The 19,553-nt window shown below is 58.5% G+C and overlaps 2 protein-coding genes across 5 annotated transcripts in view; one reads left to right on the forward strand and one right to left on the reverse strand.

The window, feature by feature from the left end:
- On the forward strand, positions 1–16,435 carry WASHC1 (WASH complex subunit 1). 4 transcript variants are annotated; one of them, XM_074357418.1, is made up of 11 exons: positions 1–139; positions 3,126–3,279; positions 11,372–11,483; positions 11,684–11,830; positions 11,981–12,117; positions 12,364–12,499; positions 12,669–12,870; positions 12,977–13,141; positions 13,792–13,944; positions 14,445–14,607; positions 16,296–16,435. In XM_074357418.1, the coding sequence occupies exons 2-11, from the start codon at positions 3,131–3,133 to the stop codon at positions 16,351–16,353; spliced, it is 1,422 nt and encodes a 473-aa protein (XP_074213519.1). In that variant the 5' UTR covers positions 1–139; positions 3,126–3,130; the 3' UTR covers positions 16,354–16,435. The 4 variants fall into 4 exon arrangements, with proteins under 4 accessions (XP_074213519.1, XP_074213518.1, XP_074213520.1 ...); XM_074357417.1 differs by lacking the exon at positions 16,296–16,435 and adding an exon at positions 14,685–15,052; XM_074357419.1 differs by lacking the exon at positions 16,296–16,435 and adding an exon at positions 14,685–15,052 and having other exon boundaries at positions 14,539–14,607.
- The window catches only part of DDX11 (DEAD/H-box helicase 11), a 27,139-nt gene continuing 21,025 nt past the window's right edge, over positions 13,440–19,553 (reverse strand). Inside the window, exons 20-28 of the mRNA XM_074357411.1 lie at positions 18,845–18,917; positions 18,445–18,548; positions 17,673–17,822; positions 17,339–17,407; positions 17,124–17,224; positions 16,701–16,785; positions 16,339–16,417; positions 15,997–16,151; positions 13,440–15,919 (exon numbers count right to left, since the gene is read on the reverse strand). Of these exons, the coding sequence (XP_074213512.1) occupies positions 15,875–15,919; positions 15,997–16,151; positions 16,339–16,417; positions 16,701–16,785; positions 17,124–17,224; positions 17,339–17,407; positions 17,673–17,822; positions 18,445–18,548; positions 18,845–18,917 (861 nt within the window). The 3' untranslated portion in view covers positions 13,440–15,874. The remainder of the gene's footprint in view (positions 15,920–15,996; positions 16,152–16,338; positions 16,418–16,700; positions 16,786–17,123; positions 17,225–17,338; positions 17,408–17,672; positions 17,823–18,444; positions 18,549–18,844; positions 18,918–19,553) is intronic.

Consider the following 19,553-nt stretch of genomic DNA (forward strand, 5'->3'; position numbering starts at 1 on the left):
GAGGCGCGCCTGGCTCCAGGCTGAGAGCTGCCGACGCAGGGCGGGCGGAACTGGCGGCTGGAGGCGGAGCCAGAGCTGGGGTCCCGCAGCGCCCGGGAGGCGGAGCAGGCGGCGCCGGGATCCGGCGGGCGGCGCGCAGGTGAGGGCGCGGGCCTGCGGGGCGCGCGGGGCGGGGGCTGGACGCGGAGGGGGCGGAAGGAGACGCCAGGAGGCAAGAGGGGCTCGGGGAGGCGCCGCCTGGGCGGGGAGCGGAGCGAGGAGGCCCGGGCCCGCTGACTTCCGCCTCGGCCGCCAACTGGCTGCCCGCCCGGAGGGGCCGGCCTGGGCCTCGGCATACAGGCCCGCGCTCCCCGCTCGGGGTTCCCCGGCGCCAGGCCTGCGCCCGCTCACGCTGCCGGGGAGGCGCTGCCCCGGGAGCCCTGCGGGTTCGCGGACAGGGCCGGGCCCCGCGGGCCTGCGCACCTCCGGCCTGGTCCTTGGACCGGCTGCCCTGGGTGCTCCCTTTGCAGCCCCACCCGTCCCGGCCCCTTGTTGACCCCGCACCGCGGGAACCGTGCTTGGGTCCCGGCTGCCTGCAGCCGAGCTGGGTGTCCCGAGCACGTCCAAAATTATAAAACTCATTGTGTGAGACGGGTATGCTGTACGTCCACTTCCCTGGGAGAATCCGCAGTTTTTACCAGATTCTCTGAGGTACTAGCCACATACGTGACTTTAAACGGAAACGGTGAAGTTAATTTAGTAATATATTTTGCTTAAGCCTACCGTATTTGAAATACGGTCATTTCAGCATGTAATCAGTATTTAAATTTTTAATGAGATATGTTAGTCTTTTTATTACTACTAAGTCTGAAGCTCGGTGTATATTTTACACTTAGACTACATTTCAGTTAGGACTGGCCCCATTCCAGGTGCTGAGTAGCCACATGTAGCTAGTGCCTGCTGTATGGTATGACAGGCCTGAGCATTTCATTCCTGGCTTGCAGGCCCAAGTCCAAGCTCCTTGCCATGGTATTCAGTGTTTTTCACTGTCTGGCCTCACATTTCTTTTTCCTGCTACTTGCCCAAGAATGGTTGTGTCCCCACCACCCAAACCACTTGCCCTTCCCCTACACACCTTGGTCTAACTCTCCCTTCTACCTGGGGTGCTCTCCTTGCCCTCTCTCCCTGGGCCTGGTAGGGAGGTACAGCTTCTGCTAAGAGTTTTTCCTGACTCCGCTGACCTCAGAAGGGATTTATCACTCCTTCCGCAGTGTCCTCTAGCGCTGGGTTCTTGGCTAGGGTAGAGCGCTTATCTTCCACATGCTGTTTGTTTTCCAGGCTGTCCTAACAGCGTATATAGCATCCTGTTCATCTTTGTCGTGATCACGGCTGGCACCTAGTAGCTGATCAGCGCTTGTTAGCAGGCAGAATGAGTAAACCACTAAGCACCTGTACACAATTTCTTAATTCTTGAACAGACCTGCTGCTCCCTGGCTTAGGAGATGTGCTAAGACAGACAGACAGACAGACAGACAGACACACACACAGACACACACACACACACACACACACACACACACACACACACACACACACACACACACACTGGTGACTCACTACGAGAAATGCATTTCAAGATGGGCACAGAAAGTACCTTCTACCTTTTACTCCCTCTCCATCTTACAGATGGGAAAACTGAGGTACAGGACTAAGTGAGGACGCACAGCAGATTTGCATCAGTGAAAATGCAAAGAGGGGTGGGTGGGGATATTTGAAAGGAGTATGAGGGTCCCAGAGGGTTAGGTTCCTCAGCTGGTTTGGGATCAGCCGGTTCCACTTTGGTCATTTGATAGGCAGGAAGGGAAGTGGGGAGGTGAGGAGTTAGTTACTCCTGGGCCCTGATGAGGAGTCTAGGCAGGTTCAGATCTAGGACGCTGAGGAGATCGCTGCTGGAGAAAAGCTTGGAGGGCAGAAAGGTCATCTTATCAGGAAAAGTGCTGGCCTGGGAAGGGTAGGAGAGAACAAGTAGGGTAGAAGGAAGGGCAGAAGCCAATAGAGGGAGCAAAGGAGTCAGCTGCAGCCTGAGGAGGGTTTTGGTTGATACATTGAGAATAACCACTTATCAGAGCAGTGCTATTCTCAGTCTGCAGGATAAGAAATGGAAAGAATCAGAGATTCAGAGAAGGCAAGCAACTTACTCCAGGTCACACAGCACTCGAAGCCCAAATGAAGCCTCCTAAACCCTCCCTGCTACATTTACCCAGCCCCACCCACACCTCTGTTGCAACTAAGGGCCCCAACGTGGTGCCTGATAAAACAGGTCTGGGGCACAGTTCCAAGCCTGATTAACGTCTTCCTTGCCATCTTCTACCGAGGGGCTGTGATTAGGCCTATTTATAGGGGCCCAGTGCCTTAATATTCTGCCTGGTGCCTCTCTTGCCAATCAAATCAGTGCCGTCTGCAGTGTGATTGCTGCTTTGGTGGCACCAGGGAGCAGAGTTAATTAAACCCAGTATAAATAGACTCTGCCCTCCTCTTGCAATTCAAAGGAGTGTTTTTCCTTCCTGTCCCCTGCCACCACATGCCCCTCCTTCCTCCTGGCCCCCCTTAGCTCTGGCCTGGGAGAATAGAGCCTGGACACCCTTATACTTGGAGTCACAGCCACTGCCTGTTCTATTTCAGGCGTAGGTCCTCGGGGGCCAGAGTGAGAACCCAGGAGTCCACATTTTCTGTGCTTTTCCAGACCTGGGTGGCATTTGGCAGTTGATAGAGGCAGTGCCCCCCACCCCCAATCCATCCCTTTTTTGTCACTTTGCAGCCAGGGTTTCTTGTTCATCCAGACTTGGGAGGTTGAAGGGAGATGAGGTAGGGAAAGGGTGCCTTGCTGGGTCCCGGGCGCCTGGCAGCCAGTCAGTTTTGCATCTCCTCTGAAAGCTTCTCATCAGTTTCTGGTCCTTACCAGTTTCCCTCCCTCGTTCCCCCAACAAACATCAACAGAGCACCAGCTCCTGTGAGCTCCCAGCCACCCACCACGTGCTGAAGCTCTGCAGATCATTGGGGTGGGGGGCTGGGTGCCCTTCTCCCGGCACCTTGTCCTGTGGCAGGTGAGTGTGGGGGCAGTCCTGATGCTCGGTTCCCACCCCCAGGCACCATGACCCCCACGGGGACCCAACATTCGTTGGCCGGTCAGACCTATGCAGTGCCCCTCATCCAGCCGGACCTGCGGCGAGAGGAGGCCATCCAGCAGGTGGCGGACGCCCTGCAGTACCTACAGAAGGTCTCCGCAGACATCTTTAGCAGGTGAGTGCTGCTACCACCCCCATGTGATCGGGGCTGCTCCCTGCCCTGGGCAGTCGCCTCTCCAGTCCCGGCCATGCACCATATTTGGAGCACCCCTTTTGGTGATTCTTGGTCCTGGGAGGACCCAGCTGGCTTCCCCGTACCCAAGGGGCCAAGCTGGGTGCCCAGCTTAGAACTTCTCGTAAGAGCTCACGACCTCCTGTCCCACTTAGTCCCAGGTTCCCCGTGGATCCACAGGCCCAGAGGTGGTACAGCTCTCCCAGCTCATGCTCTTCCTCCCACTGGGGAGCCTGTCGCTTCACTTACTCCTGGAGTCAGCACATTTTTATTCAGCGCTTTTTGTGTGCAAGGCTCTGTGCTGCTCTCCTTAGTTACAGCAACGAACAGGGCAGCGTCCCTGCCCACCTAGAGGATGTGCTCCAGCAGCAGGGACAGACTCTGAGTGATCATTTGCATGTCACTTACCGTTGTGATAAGACCTGTTTTTAATATTTTTGTGATAACTATATTTGCATGGGCATTACCCATGTGCTTCCACTGATCTGAGTGTATCTCATTCAGCCCTCACAGCGACAGCTGAGGAAGTCCTGTTGTTCCTTTTTTCTAGATGAGGAAACTGAGGCAGAAAGGCCAAGAGGCTTGTCTGAGTGGCAGAGCCAGGGGTCACACCCAAGTCTCGAGGCTCCAGGCTCTGGAATTACCACTGTCTGTGATGACAGGAGGCCTGTTTTGGTCTGGAGGGTCAGGGAAGGCATGTGTGAGGAAAAATATTTATGGCGAAACCTGAACGGTGAGTGGGAGTTGTCGTGAGTGGGTAGGTTGAGCGAAGAATGTTCCAGAAAGTCAGAAGCCTGTGTGACTTGAGCGAGGGGCTTCACGAGGCTGGTGTGGTGGCCTCAGGTCATCAATGATTTCGAGCAGGGAGTGAGGGCTGTTTGTACCACCAGCGCTGATCCCACACAACCCTTGGGCTGTCGTGATTTTTCACTTGGTGTCCATTGAACAGGAGTGCACAGTGTTTGCTGTGTCTTGCAGAGGTCCCCGGTTTTGTCCTTTGTATGGGTCCTGTCTTTCTTTGGCCATGAGTAACCTGAGATGGGCTTAGAGCTGCTTCTCACTGGATGCCCACTCCACCCCTCCCCCAGGCTGGAGTGTTTGACTGCCTGACTCAGGTCCCTCTCCTGGTCAAGTCTCCCGTACTGTCCCCTGCTTGGACCTCAGACCAGGGACCCCACCCCCCCACTGCTGCAGCACACAGTGTCCTCCTCCATCAACTGGAACTCCCCCTCTTCCCGGGAGCCTTCCCCGACAGGGGCAGAAAATGGGGTCATTTTCTCCAGTGGGACGTGGTCCAAACATCGGATACTCGTGACTCTTCTGTCTCTGAGCTGCCCACTGATGCCCCTGCCTACCCCAAGCCTACCCAGGATGTAAATGTAACTGAGGGGGTGCCCTGATGTGGTCGAGGAGGTTGACTCCCGAACAGACTGCCTGGGCTCCCGTCTGGCTTCCCCGTTAGCTTGCCCTGTAACCTCAGGCAAGCTACTTAACCTCTCTCAGCCTCAGTTCCCATCTATGAAACAGTGATGATGATGGTACCTTCCTCAAAAGATGATTGTTAAGATTAAATGAATTGAAAGATGCACGAGAGTCGAAGTGCCTTGTATGCAGTCAGCGCTCAGTAAACAGCCCCTCTTCTTATCTGGTGACATCATCGCTGCTCATCGCTGCCTGTTCTGACCATCCGTTAACCTGCCATCGTAGTCACAGAAGATGGGGGAGGGTGCAGCTCAGCCCTAGAACGTGTGCTTAGCACGCACGAGGTCCTGGGTTCAGTCCCCAGCACCTCCATTAAAAATAAATAAATAAATCTAACCCACCCCCCCAAAAAAATAGTTACAGAAAGTGTTAGGTGCCCTTTTAATGCATATTTTTGTGCCAGATAAGCCCAAGGAACGTGTAAGCAAGAGGACATAGGCATTTAAGAGCCATTAGTCCAAGATTATGGTCACCTCATGCCTCGTGATTGACACGGATGCCAGAAACAATCCATCAGAAATCCTTGTGTTTCCTCACCGGGACTGTGACCGTGTGCCTGCCTTTCTAAAGAAAGGGAGCGTTGGATTTTTAGCATACTTTCCTTTCCCCTCCTGGTGTTTGGGACCTGTAGACATTTTCATGTCCCTCTGTCCCTGGATGGGATGAGCAGAGGGCAGGAAGGCCATCTCCCGGGCAGGGAGTGATGAGTCAGTTGAACATGGGCTTGGCTTGGCCCAGGGACCATAGGATGCTTCCAGTAGCCTGGTGCCTGCATCCAGGCTCCTCTTATAGCCAGGTTCCAGATCCCCGTTGACTTCCTACCACGTGCCCAGCATTCGGGACCAAGGGGTACTAATAGTGTGTAGCATGTGGCTCCTGTCCTCAGGGACGTCATCGTCTAGGATGGGAAAGCAGCAGTCGGGGCTGGTTCTGAATTGCACGGCATGAACTGGCTGGGCTCCTGGGGACCTGGATGAGAGAGAAGCAAGTGAGCACTGGCAGCACATCTATCAGTCCCACTCCCCAGGCCAGCGTAAGCAAGGGTAACCAATCCATAGGGCAGGCTCTGGCACTGCAGGGCTAAATGACGTGGTCGGGGCTTGGTGTCGCTGCATCCTGCCTCTGCTTACTGCTGCTGGGTTGGCCCCATTCCCAGATAGGCCTTGTTCTTGCAGGGTAACTGGTCGGCCTGGAGCTCTTACTCATACGCAGCAGGGCGAGGAATGCGTTGGGGCCTAGAGATGGGTGCCAAAGGCTTGAGGCCTGACTGGAGGGCTGCAGGGGTCTGCGGGGAGCACAGACGGGAGCCTGACCTGTACATCAGCACCTTCACTGCACAATGGGGTGTGAAAGTCAGCTCTCCACGTTTGTGGCCTTGCTCCCCCCTCTGCCCCGACATCGGGTGCCCTTGGGAGCCCCTCCTGTTTCTGTGTGTCCCACAGCACTGGGACATCCCCAGGAAAAGGAGTGGGTGGGAGGATGTGTGTGAGGGGAGAGTTGGGGCCCGTGGGGGCTTCTCCCAACTGGACAGGGCTTTGGGCTCGAGCTCAGGGTTTTGGGAGCTTCATAGGTTCTTGAGCCAGAGATGATGGGACAGGAGAGTGTTGGGAAGGTTCAGGCAGTGTCATAGTGGACAAGAAGGGGGAGCCTGTGGCCAGGAGCTGCAGGCAGGGAGGGCGGATGAGAGAGAGGTGTTTCAAAGGGAATAAGGACAGGACATGGTGACAGATTGGGAACGAGGATGAAGGGAAGGGAGGAGTGGGGGCAGCAGGCAAGGCTGACACCGGGTCCACAGGCACAGGCTTTTCTGTTTTTTATGGGCTTTTCATTTTTTATGGCTTTGCGGTGGGGATGTGAACCCAGCTTGGAATCTCTCCCCTTGAACATACTGTTGCAGAGGGGAGACAGGTGGGTGAAGAGCTGCTTTCTGTCTCCCCTGCCCCCCTGCTCCCCCCATTTCAGGCCCAGACCCGGCCCCTCGGCCCCACTGAAGCCTGTGTCCCCTGCTGCAGGCAGGTGAGCTCATTGAAAATTAGCATTCCAGGCCAGGTCCTTCCTCCTGCTCTGCTGCAGTGGAGCCCGGAGCCCGCGGAGACAGAGGGAATGACAAGTACCTCGCGGCGCCTCCCTGGCTTCTCCTCCTGCCTCGCAGACCTCCTGCCCTCACCTGCCTGCTGGCCCCAGAGACACCGCCTGCTCCACATGACTTAGATGACGGGCAGAGGGCTGCAGGGGCGGCCAGACTGTGGATGGGGGTGCCGCCACTTGCCCTTCCCCGCCCCCTAGCCTGACCACTCCTTCTGTCTTCTTTCTTCCTCTTTCTTCCTCTCCCCTCTCCTCCCCATCCTCCCTTCTCACCTCCCCATACTCCCCGCTTTTCCTCACTTCTTCCTTCCTCTCCATTCCTCCTCTTCCCCTCTCTCCCTGCTGATTGGCACCTGGTGTCTCCCAAGGTTGGGAGCCTCAGTCAGCTGCCTGCATAATTAGCAGATCATCCTTAATTACCCCGTGAGTGGAGAAGATAAAGGGGAAGGCAGGAGCTGTTCAGGGGACCGGGTGAGGGGGCAGGGCCGGTGAGGGGAGGAGCAGCAGCAGTTGAGGGCAGGAGGGGTGTCCCCTAACACCCCAAGCAGCTGCCTGGGGTGAGGATTGGAGGGTGCACCACCCTGCAGGGGCCATGGGCCTGTCTGGCTTCGTAGGAAATCTTCCCAGAAGGTAATGGAGTCAGCTTTGGAGGTGGTGGGACAGGGAGCCCAGGCACTGTCCTGGCCACCACCCTCCCCGCCCCGGGAGAAGAGTGTACCTCCTTCACCTTGACCGCCAGGCACCCCAGGCCTCAGCCAGAGGAGCCCTCTGCACTCTGCCCTCGTGGTGCTCCCTGGCAGAGTGGAAGTTTCTCCTCCACGTCTGCTCAGCACTGCCCAGTCCATGGGTGGTCAAGGCAAGTGTTGACCAAGTTCTTACACTATGTCGGTTCTCGGTGCATGAGACATACATTTGCTCCCTTGACCTTTACAGCAGCTCCATGAAGTAGAGGTTCCTATTCCTGTTTTCAGCTGAAAAAAATGAGACATAGACCGGTTAGACTTGCCCAAGGCCACACTGCTGCTGTCCCCAGGTCTATGGGACACTTTAGTTATTTATTTCCCTGATGGACGGAATCTCCTTAGGGCAGGTATGTGTTAGTGATGCGTCTCTGTCCTGGGCTCTGAGCAGACTGGCTGAGCCAGTTCCTTCCCTGCTGGTGTCCCGGAGACGTGCTGTGGAGACTTGGCTCCAGTGATGAGCCTGGAAGCTGACCTGCCTTGAAGCCAGCCACCAAGCTGGGGTGTCCAGATCAGGACCCACAAACAAGTTACCCTCTTGCCACCATCCCCTGCCTCATAGCTCTTGGTCCCAGCCCCCACGCGGCCCAGCGGTCTTTCCTGACACTGCCTTCCGGACTGTCAGTGCCAGGGGTGATGACACATGAGCTGAAACCTCTTCCTCATCCTTGGTCTGAGTGTGGGCTACCTGGGGGCTTTGTCAACACGCAGGCCATTACTTAGTCTTACAGGTTCTTGGATAAGAAAAGAGCCCTGAAAACCATGTCTTCTGCTCCCCTGACCCACACAGGAACCCCCTCGAAGCATCCCTGACAGGTGGGCATCCAGCTGGAATCTGGTTCCTTGCAGAGCTGTGCAGCTGTTGACTAGAAAGTTCTCCATGTGCAGAACTGATGTCTTCCTCGTAACTCCTCCCACCGCTCCCGTGGGTGACACACAATAAGTCTAATTGCTTTTCCACCTGACAGCACTTGTGATCTTTCTGATATTTGAAGGGAATTATCATATTCTCCAAGTCATCTCATCTTTAGCCAGAACACCCCCCAGTTATCTTGTATGACTCGAGTTCCTCACTCATCCCCCTCCTCATTAACTTGTCACTTTTTATTCAGTAGATATTTGTCTCATGTCAGGCTCTGTCCCAGGTGCTAGAGATGCAGCCGTGAAGCAGACAGGCCCCGTAGTCTAGAAGGGAAGTCAGCGCCCTCTTAGAACATGGGACCAGTTTGAAGGGGATGCAGCTGTGGATGAGGTGGGTGCCGGGTGTAGATCAGCTCATCAGTCCGGGTCTCTCTGCTCCCTGGTGTCGCTAGGGGAGCTCCTTGTTTATTGAAAGAAAAGAAAGCGGGAGAGGGACAAGGAGCTGTGTGTTCCAAGGCCTCATTTCCTTTCCAAGCTGCTCACCGCGCTTTTAGGCAGGTGACCCAAGCCTCCAGGTCCTCTCTCACCTGCACTGCTGCTGGAACTCCGCGCTCTGTGAGTGTGCACTTGGCTCTTTAAACCTCAGTACTGGGCTTCACCTTCACAGTCATCCTCTGCAGTTCCGTCTTCTCTGTTCTTCTGGTCTTTCAAGACCATGTGAGTCTTGAGTCCACAGTGCAGGCATTTTTGCCCCCCCCCCCATTTGATACCCCACCTTACTAATCAGGCGTTGGATGAGCTGCGCAGGGCCCTGCGGCAGGAGACCTCCGTGCAAGGCTGAGGTCAGCCCACTCTACAGCGTGCTTTATGGGGGCTGTTGTTCGTCTGGCTCTGGTTTTCCTGCATGTGCTCCCTCCACCCCCGCGGCTCCTCTTGTCTGCGGGCTTTTGTGGGAAGCCGTCAGAACCCTTGCTGACTCAAGCGGCACTGTGTGTAAGACCCTCCCCTGTGCTCCCGTCGAATAACCCTGCCAAAAAAGAGATGCTGTGCGTTCAGAACAGTGCTGGCCCGGGGAGCCGCCTCTTCCATTTCAAAGTGCTCAGGACCCCCTATTTAATAATCCATCCCGGAAACGGGCTGGGTTCATTATTAAGCTTGATGCCTACAACTGTGAGAAGTCAGATGGAAGACCCAGACAGCCGACTTTGTCCGTCTCCGGGTCGGACGTCCCTCCCACCCTCCATGCCAACTTCGAACGCAGGGGTTTCATAACCGTGAGGTCACGTGAGCACCGGGCGGCGTGTGGCTGATCTGGGCACCTGAGGAAGTAGCTTGTGTGCGAGGACCCGCTCCCGGTGAGGAGGCCCTCCTCCCTGCTGGAGAGACCGCACTTGTGCTAGTCACTGGCTCCGCGTCACTCCTGGAAGGAAACTGTGCCTCTTGTTCTCTGTTTGCGTCGCTGCCCCACTCAGATCAGCAAGTCAAGGAAAACTAAGCTGGTCTGGGTGCCTGCTCCTAGCCCAGCGCTTGTGTCCCCGAGCCTCTGCACACGAGGAGCCAGGAGTCATCTGGGAGACTCTTGGGGATGGAGACCCCTGGGCTGTGAACCTGGCTGATCTGGTGGGTTCTCTGAGGGCAGAACCTCCTAGAGTTGGTGGGGATGGTTTAAGAAGGTTGGGCAAGTCTTGACTGCTCACTTCAGCCTTTAAAGAAACCCTGGAGTTCCCTGGCTGTGTCGTCTCTGACCCTGGAGACAGCGGGGGCCCCTCTGCCGTCCACCCGCCATGTCCTCCTGCTGTTCTGGGGAGCTGAGCTTGCAGCTCTGCCTTGCTTCACGTGCCTCATCGTGTGCTCACTCCTGCCCAGTGGATGTCACCACTCTGGACGTGGAACACGCTGGCCACGGCAGGGGCTGGTGTTCCTGGAGGTAGGAGGGCGCCCTGGCGGTGTGGGCCAGAATCCCTGTGCCGTGAGAAGAACCTCATATTGCTGAGTGACGTGGGCACGAGTGAGGCTGGTGTGTGTTCACCCTTAGGCACGCGGTGTTACATGGACGTCCAGTAACAGCGGAGGGAGCTGTGCCAGTGCCGGGCCGTCCCGGCGCTGGGGCTGCGGCAGGGAGCAGAGCCCTTGGCCCAGGAGTGGCTGCGTGACCGCAGAGCCGGCTGGGGGTTGGAGAGGGACGGGCAGTTTCAGATTCCGTGCTCGGGAAGGCTCTGGCGAGGAGGGGCTCAGTGAAGGGAGGGACCTGCCGTGAGCGCATCTGGAGGGACAGTGAAGGCCACATGACAGGATGGCGTTCGGCCTGTTCAGGCAATAGCAGGGCGCTGTGTGGCTGGAGCCCACGGTCCTGGGGCTGGGGGGGGCAGTGGCAGCCGGTGGGCAGCCCGACCACAACCGTGAGAACTGTGGTGAGGACTTTGATTTACCCAAAACCGCTTACCCTGTGTTGGGCAGTTCTCGTGGACGGTTCCAAACTTGAATTTAGGCCCCGCCTTGCCTGTCACTCAGCCTCGCTGAGCTCTGGTTTCCTCCGTGTAAGTTGTGATGATGCTGTGAACTCAGGCAGGAACCATGTCCCCTCAGATGGCACGTGCAGCTGGCAGCCTGGGGCCAGGATGATTGCCTACCCCTGCCCAGAGCGCCAGGGAACTTACACAGCCATTCCTTGACCCTTCAGATCGGTGGCCCTGCTCGAGGTCCCTGGGAAGCTCCCAGATTGGCCCAGACACACAGATGTCACTATTTTAGGAGCTCCTCCCTGAGCCCCAGCTTCACAAGTTTGCCGTTAGAAGCAGGAGGGGTGCAGGGCTGCCGGGACTTGGGGAGCAGCCTCCAGCCCTGTGATTTTCTTTTCTTGGTGTCAGGATCTCCCAGCGAGTAGAACTCAGCCGGAGGCAGCTGCAGACCATTGGGGAAAGGGTCTCCCTGGCCCAGGCCAAGATTGAGAAGATCAAGGGCAGCAAGAAGGCCATCAAGGTAGCCCATGCGTCCCTGTCCCTGTGGCTGGTGGGCAGTCCGAGAAGCCCCATTCCCTGCCCTCTCCCCGTGCCCCGAGGCAGCCAGGTCCTGCCGCCGCTCCAGCCACACCTGCTGCCCAGAATACCCCCAGCCCCAACCTAGGCTCTCTGGAGCACCTCTGGCCCCTACAGAAGTGAGGTCAGACTCCATGTCCACAGGTGTTCTCCAGTGCCAAGTACCCCGCCCCGGAGCGCCTGCAGGAGTACGGCTCCATCTTCACGGGTGCCCGGGACCCTGGCCTGCAGACGCGGCCCCGCCGCAGGATCCAGAGCAAGCCCCGCCCCCTGGACGAGCGGGCCCTGCAGGTCTGGGGGTGAACAGAGGCGGCCCTGGATGTTGGGGGGGAACTGAGGGCCTCATTGAGTTCTGTCCCCCAAGAGGATTCTGACTGCAATGGGGCAGAGGCCCTTTGGGCAGACGCCATCACCGTCACTTCCCCTAACCCCCACCCCCAGGAGAAGCTGAAATACTTCCCTGTGTGTGTGAGCACCAAGCCGGAGCCTGAGGACGAGGCCGAGGAGGGGCTGGGGGGTCTTCCCAGCAACATTAGCTCCGTCAGCTCCTTGCTGCTCTTCAACACCACCGAAAACCTGTATGGCCGCGGTAGGGGGCTGTGGAGGGCTGGGTGGAGGCTGGCCTGGCTTGGTGGGCGACCCAGGGGCACCAGGCTCAGGTGCAGCAGAAGTCTGCTGCCAGGGAGCCAGGAGGCCCCTGACCCGTTGGTTTTGCCTGGGAGGCCACAGTACAAATGAATTGTGGCCCCAGTGAAGTGGGAAGCGTGGTCCAGACTGGGTCTAGAGCAGACGCTGGATCGCCTGACCTCTACCCGACTCTGTAGGTACAAAAAGTACGTCTTCCTGGACCCGCTGGCTGGCGCCGTAACAAAGACCCATGTGATGCTGGGGACTGAGACGGAGGAGAAGCTGTTCGATGCTCCTTTGTCCATCAGCAAGAGAGAGCAGCTGGAGCAGCAGGTGGAGAGCAAGCACCCGTGGGCTGGGGGGGGGGGCAAGTCCAGTCCAGGGGCCTGGTGAGCCCCTTACCCCAGCCAGCTGTGCGTGGGGACGTATGAGTCACTGGCCACCCAAGGACGAACTGTAGAGCCCATTCCTGCACAGCCCCCGACATCCCCCCACCCCACAGGTCCCAGAGAACTACTTCTACGTGCCCGACTTGGGCCAGGTGCCTGAGATCGACGTGCCGTCCTACCTGCCCGACTTGCCGGGCGTAGCTGACGACCTCATGTACAGTGCGGACCTCGGCCCCGGCATCGCCCCGTCGGCCCCTGGGCCCATTCCAGAGCTGCCCGCATTCCACACAGAGGTAGCCCAGCCTTTCAAGCCAGGTGAGCTGAGAGCTGGGAACAGAGTTGGGTGGGAGCCCCCCTCCCCCCAACCCGCTCGGCCACTTTTCTCCCGGGCACGTCACACCTTTTCACACTCCTGTCTCAGACCTAGAAGACGGGGTGCTCGCAGCGCCTCCACCGCCGCCCCCTCCCCCTCCCCCGGCTCCGGCAGTGCTGGTCAGCGCTCCCCCACCTCCACCCCCACCGCAGACCGCGGCCCCTCCGGGGCAAGCCACCAGGGAGGAAGACAGCAGCGGCCTGTCTCCTTCAGGTATAAGCAGTACCGGGGTGTGGGGCCTGTGGGAATTTGCTCTTTGAGGACACCTCTTAATTTCTGGATCCCTAAAGGACTTTCTGTAGGTTGGTTAAGTGGTCATAAATTTTAGATTTTCAGAATAGTTCTGATTTCAAAATCTCGTTCCACTGGGTTCATGAAATAGTGGTTTCAAACCATGTGGCACCCTGGAATTCTAAGCTCCAGGGAAGAGGGAGCCTGGGTGCCCGTTTCCCACTTAAACCCGTGGGAAAAGGGGTTACCAAGAAAAACAGAAAACTACAGCAACACAGTATCCGTGTCTCTCAAACTCAGACTTGGTTTTACTAGTATGTCTCCCAGGCCATCTCCAGCGCCCAGAAGTGGCACAAAAAATCCCTTGTTGGCCCGTGTCAGGTTCAGTCAGCCAGCACGTGGGTAATTCTCTGGGTCCACCGGAATAGCGTGGCACCAAGAACGGGTGGGGTTGGTGGGGCTGGGCTGCTGGACATGTGGCTTTCTGGGCATCCAGACCCGGGACGGTCTCCTGTCTCCCGAGGCGCCGCCTCGCCTGCTGCCTCCTCCCCGGAACCTTAGGCTGGGCCAGCCCACAGCCCGGCCCCGTCTGAGCAGCCTTTCTTCCTCACCCCTTCCCACCCTGGCCCCAGTCCAGGGAGCGCCCAAGGAAGTGGTTGATCCCTCCAGCGGCCGGGCCACTCTGCTGGAGTCCATCCGCCAGGCCGGCGGCATCGGCAAGGCCAAGCTGCGCAGCGTCAAGGAGCGCAAGCTGGAGAAGAAGAAGCAGAAGGAGCAGGAGCAAGGTGGGGCACCCCCTGTCCCCAGCGGCCCGCCCCTCTGCTCCTCCCTGGCTTGGCATCTGCTTGGTGGACTTTCCTCCCTCAGCCCAGCTCAAACGAGAGCCTTCTTACTAGACTCCGCTGGTTGTCCGAGGAAATGGTCAAGGACCTGGGGTATTTTTCGAGGGACACCTGGCTCAGTCCTGCTTCTCTGAGCCTCTTGGGGCTCTGAATTACATCAGCTGTGAATCCCCAGCGCTGGCATAGATGCCACATCTGGGCCTAGCACAGCACCGCCTGGGCGTCCAGTCCCGAGTCTGAGCCCCAGCTCTGCTTCTGGGCTTTGCGCTGTGACCCCAGGCAAACTGCCTGATCCCTCTGGGCTGAATGCTTTGTCCAGCCAGTGGGGCTGCTCCTCCGTGCCCCTTGTCTTCAAGAGTTCAGCTGTTTCTTATTAGTGCTGAGACCAAAGCCCCAAGATCTGTGGTGACCCAGTGGCCGTGGACGGGCCGGTGTGTTGACAGAATGGAGGATGAAGCGCCTGAACCTGAGGGTGTTACACAGGCTGCCCCTGGTCCACCTCAGCCCTGTCATCTCCCCCTGGCTTTCCTGTTGCAGTGAGAGCCACCAGCCAAGGTGGGGACCTGATGTCCGATCTCTTCAACAAGCTGGCCATGAGGCGCAAAGGTAGGAGGGACGTCTGCAGGGGCTGGGTGGGCTGGTGCCCCACACCAGCCCCTCACTCCCCACCTCTGCCCTCCCAGGTATCTCCGGGAAAGGACCTGGGCTGGGGGCCAGCGAGGGGCCGGGAGGAGCCTTTGCCCGAATGTCAGACTCCATCCCACCTCTGCCGCCCCCACAGCAGCCCCCGGGAGAGGAGGATGAGGATGACTGGGAGTCCTAGGGGCTCGCCTTCCCCTTCTCCCGAACCACGGGACAGCCAGACGGGCCCCTTGGAGGGACAGGGTTGTGGAGGGCTGTCCTGCTCTGTTGCCCGGACCTCCTTCAGGGAGCAGGGAGGCTGCCTTCCAAGGCCGAAAAAGGGGGTACTGTTACTCTCTGTGCCCTGCCCCGCCCCAGAGAGAGCTGGAGGGAAAGCAGCTCGAGTCAATAAAGACAGATGATGCAGGAACTGGGTGTAAGCCAGCAGTGTGCCTTTAACCAAGAAACCCTACTGTGCGGAACACAGACGCCCCTCGCCCCTCCGCTGAGGCCTGTCCCACTCCCTGCTGCTCTCAGCTGGGGGGACTAGCTGGGGAGAGCGGTGCAGTCAGCAAGGGCAGACGGAGGAGGGGTATCTGCACCCAGGAAAACACATCTTAGTGACAGACTCGGGTTCTCTAAAAATAGCCTTGCTGAGGCCTAAGGGCCCTCGGTGTAATTGCTGATGTCAGCGGGGGAGGTGTCTCGGAGCCGCTCAAGCGGCTGAGAGGGAGGGGGGGTACCGCTGGCTTGGAGGACCTGGAGCCATGCCAGGGAGCTGGCGGGCCGGGAGCGGGCAGATCCTAACGACTTGGGGGAGGAGGGTGGCTGAGGTGACCAGGAGAGGGTGCAGAAGGGGGACGTTCTTCATCTCCAGGAAGGGGTGAAGGGTTGAGAGCAGCTAATTTTAGTGAGCAAGGAAGAGACAGGAAGGGCCTGCTCCGTGTCCCCTCTAAGAAGGTGACACTGAGAAACAAGGGCTGGGATGCTGCAGCCTCTGCAGCTGTCACAAAGGCCGGCCGGGATTCCGCGCAGCGAGCTGGACGCTGGGCCATGCCGAGGCGGGACAGACCCGGGGCCCGGGAGGGCAGTACCGGGCTGTGGGACAGGCCCAGGGAGGGCAGTGCCAGGCTGTGGGACGGGCCCGGGGGGCCGGGCCCGCTGTTTCCGCAGGATCAGCCTCACTTCCTCCTGTTGGCTTTCACCTTCTTAGGCAGGATGCCTGCAGACCAGGCCTCAGACGGACACCATCTCAAGTGGGCAGGCTGACGGAAGGGCCAGACTTCTCACGATGGAACTGGGGAGAGGGGAGGACAGTGAGACGCCAGCTTGGGGTGTGGGTGGTTCTCGGGGAAAGAGAAAGGCAGGACTAACCGTCCGCAAAGCAGCAAAGGCAGGGCCAAAGGTGGCTTTGACTTGCACGCGGTCGCGGATCCAGGCCGGCAGCTTTGCCAGGACAGGTGGGCGGGCGTACCGGTGGTCCAGGAGCACTATGCTGGCAAAGTCCTTCTGGTGCCTGATGGCCCGGCCTGGGCGGGAACAGAGGCTGGGGCTGAGTTAAACCTGCCTCCCCCACGTGTGTTTCTACTGGGTCTCCTCCCTTTGCTCAGCCCTTGGGTTGGAGGTGGCAGGTAAACCCCTCTTTCCTGTCACCTCACTCTCCAACCATCCAGGCCCGACTCTCCATCTCACCAGCCAGGAACAGCCCCAGCTCACCGATGGACTGGTTGACGGCCTTCATACACAGATTCTCCACCAGCGCCTTCCCGGGGGGTGCCTGGCCTGGGGCTCTGGGCTGGGAAGGGCAAAGGGGACAGCCATCAGAGTTGTTTCCTGCCTCCTGCCTAGTGTTTCCTGTGACAGTGACACGGCCAGGCTTCAGAGCGAGACCCGGGGCCTCCTGGGCACAGTGCCAGCAGCCAGTAAAACAGGTGGCGGCAGGGAGCAGCTCAAGAGGGCGTGGAGGTGTGTCCCCTCCTCTGGAGCATGCTGGCAACAGCGGCTCCCGGCAAGGGGCAGCGGGGAGCTGCAGCTGTGGGCGCCCTCTCCTCGTCCTCTGGCGCCCTGGGGGTACTCACGAGGGTCTGGTCCAGGTAGGCCATCTTCTCCTGCAGCTCTGGAGACCTGATGTTGGGGTAGGGCATGCCCACCATGACCACACACCTGGGGCGGAGGCACAGGTGAGCCGTGGTGTGTGGGCGGTCCTCACCCACACCTCAACCTCCCTCAGCCTCTCCCCTCATCCCTACCACCTGGAGAGGGTTTTCTCAGCTAAGACATCCAGTCTAGACCAAGAATTGAGTCCTGATAAAGTCAGGGTCTGCCTAATTTTCTACCTGGCCCCAAAGGGCCAGATCCAGGGCTGTCAAATCAGTGCCCCATGCAGATGACTGACCTGAGCGGTCAGCGCAGACACAGACTCAGAAGGCAGAGGCTGCAGCTGCCTGGAGCAAGGGGTGGGTGGCACCAGAGCCCCGGGAGATGAGAAGCCCCCTACTCACCGGCCAAGGTTGTCAGAGAAGTTGATGCCTTCACTCATCTTCCCTCCAACCACAGACAGCAGCAGGGCCCCCGTCACCGTGCCCCCCGCCTGGCTGCAGTGCTGCAGGAAACAGCCCCAGAGTTGCAGAGCCAGAGCGCGGTGCCGCCCCAAACATCTTCAGCTGCCAACCCCACGTGCTCTCTGGACCCAAGGCCTCGGAGTTGCACCTCTCACCTTAATGCACCTGGAATACTCCATCAGCACCTGCTCCACCTGGTTTGCTCTCTTGGGCTCCTGAAATATCTGAAGGTGAACAGATAATGTCTCCCAGGAAAGGGTTTCAGAGTGCCTGGGTCTTGGGTCTGCTCTTGGCCATACATCTGCCAGACTGGGGACGCCCATGGAGTCAGCAGCTTTGGGGAGTTCCTCTGGAGGGTTATCAGGGATCAGAAGTGGTGGGCAAGGACTCACAGAAGCCCCCCAACAGGTTCGATGTGCACATGACACCCCAGAAGAACTCGGTACCACTGCCCTCACGAGTGGGAGGTCCAGCTGAAGACTCGCTCACCCTTTTCCTGACAGCCAGGCGGGCCAGCAGGCCACTCTTGTCCCAGTGGGCGTGGACCTGGCGCTGGTACTCATAGGAGGGGAAGAAACAGACCACCCCTCCCGGGACCACGTTGCACAGGTTACAGAGAATGCGTCCCGTCTCATCCATCTGTGGGAGACAAGAAGCCCTCCATGGAGCCACTGCCAAGGCCCCACCCCTAAACAGCTCCAGACCAAGTAGAGGGACCCATGGGTGACTGCGGTCAGGGAAGGGGACCACAGCCAAGTGGCTTTCCCAGGGTGGAGTGTACCCCCTCCTGGCAGTGTCTCTGACACGCCACTGTGCTCACACACCAGAGCTAAACCCACTAAGGAGATGCCGCTGAGTCTGTCCTCCTCCAGCTCCAAACGTCCCCATGGGCAATCGGGGATGAAGCACCATCTGTGACAAACCTGGCACTGAGAACGCCAGGGGCGCCACTAGAGTCGTGCCCCCAGTGCCTGCATCCCTGCCAGGCGGGAGCCGATGGAGCTGAACGGTGAGAGGACACCTTCCCAGGAGCTTTACCCTGAAGGAAGCTCACGGAGCAGCTGGAGGGGTGAGCGAGGGGGCGGCTCCGACCTCAGTAACATCCGAATATGGTCTGTCCGGTGCTAGCGGTGATGGGAGACCTTGGTGTCAACTCCCCCAGTGCCTGAAGGCCCAGGAGTGGCCAGAGTGCCTGCCCTCAGCCCCAGTCTGTCTCCTGCCCTGGCAAAAGCAGCATTAAGGCCAGACGGCTGGTACCAACCATGTGAGGTAGCTCTCTCTTCTGGTACGTGAAGTCCAGCTGCTGGCTGGAGGGCCCGCTGCAGACGACGAGGGGCAGGATGTTGTCTGGAGGGATCACGTGACCTGGCGAGACCCAGTGGGGCTGGAGTCCAGAAGGAGCGCCCCCACCCTTCAGACCAGCAACAGCCATTCATAGCACCCACCCTCTGCCCATTTCCAGAGGACCCAGTGGGCGATGCTCAGGCCTCTCCGTACAGGTGGGGCAGGGGACAAGCACGAGAGCCTGGCGACGGGAAGCTGGCAGAGGACGTGTCTCCCCCTTGTGGCCTCAGCCCCGGGCCTGATGATGGCCTGTGGCTGAACCATGACAAGAGGCCATGATGCCAAGTGCGGCCCCCGCTCTGGGCACGGGTCCTCACCACAGGAGAACTCCACCACTCGCTCAGCCTCCACCCCGGCACATGCCAGCAGCTGCTCCCGGAAGTCGGACACCTGCAGGCCACAAGGGCAGCTGTCATCTCCCAGGGACCAGGCACAGGGCAGGGAAGATGAAGTCTGGCCTGGGAGGTGGCAAGGACTCGAGAACAGAAAAAAGAGGTAAAAGGAAAGGCTCGTGACAAATTAGCTGAAAGAAAAAAAATAATACCCAGTGTTGGCAGCCTCTAAACCGCCCACGGGAACCGCCTCTGGGAACACAGAGGTTCTCAGCGCAGGCTGTGCAACAGAATCACCACTTAGACTTTTTAAAAAATGATGATCAGGCCCCAGCACAAACTACTGAATGAGAATCTCTAGTGGGAAGATGTATATGCTTTCGTATTTTTAAAGCGCTCCAGGGTTTTCACCTACCAAACTGGCAAAAGTTCCAAAGTTTGACCAGCCTGTGGAGAAACAGGCATTCTTACAGGTTGCTGGTGGGTTACGGAACAGTACAGCTCCTGTGGGAGGGGATCTGACAACGTTTAACAAATGAGACATATTTTAACTGTTTAACCTACAACCCCCTCCCTGAAGTACAGCTCCACAAATCAAGTATCGTCTGCACGAGGATGGTTCTGGAAGTGATTTGTAACAGTCTGCGTTCCAAGAGGGGCTGGCTGAGCAGGCTGTCCTGCACCCACCCCGTGG

Source organism: Camelus bactrianus, chromosome 34, assembly GCF_048773025.1.
Source record: "Camelus bactrianus isolate YW-2024 breed Bactrian camel chromosome 34, ASM4877302v1, whole genome shotgun sequence".
Lineage (NCBI taxonomy): Eukaryota > Metazoa > Chordata > Mammalia > Artiodactyla > Camelidae > Camelus > Camelus bactrianus.

What these genes read in the sequence shown, in the direction of transcription:
- WASHC1 (XM_074357417.1), top strand. Translation starts at nt 3,131, where the DNA reads ATGACCCCCACGGGGACCCAACATTCGTTGGCCGGTCAGACCTATGCA. An exon ending in GCAGCAAGAAGGCCATCAAG is followed by an intron (nt 11,484 to 11,683) that starts GTAGCCCATGCG and finishes CCATGTCCACAG; the next exon opens with GTGTTCTCCAGTGCCAAGTA. An exon ending in TGGACGAGCGGGCCCTGCAG is followed by an intron (nt 11,831 to 11,980) that starts GTCTGGGGGTGA and finishes CCCCACCCCCAG; the next exon opens with GAGAAGCTGAAATACTTCCC.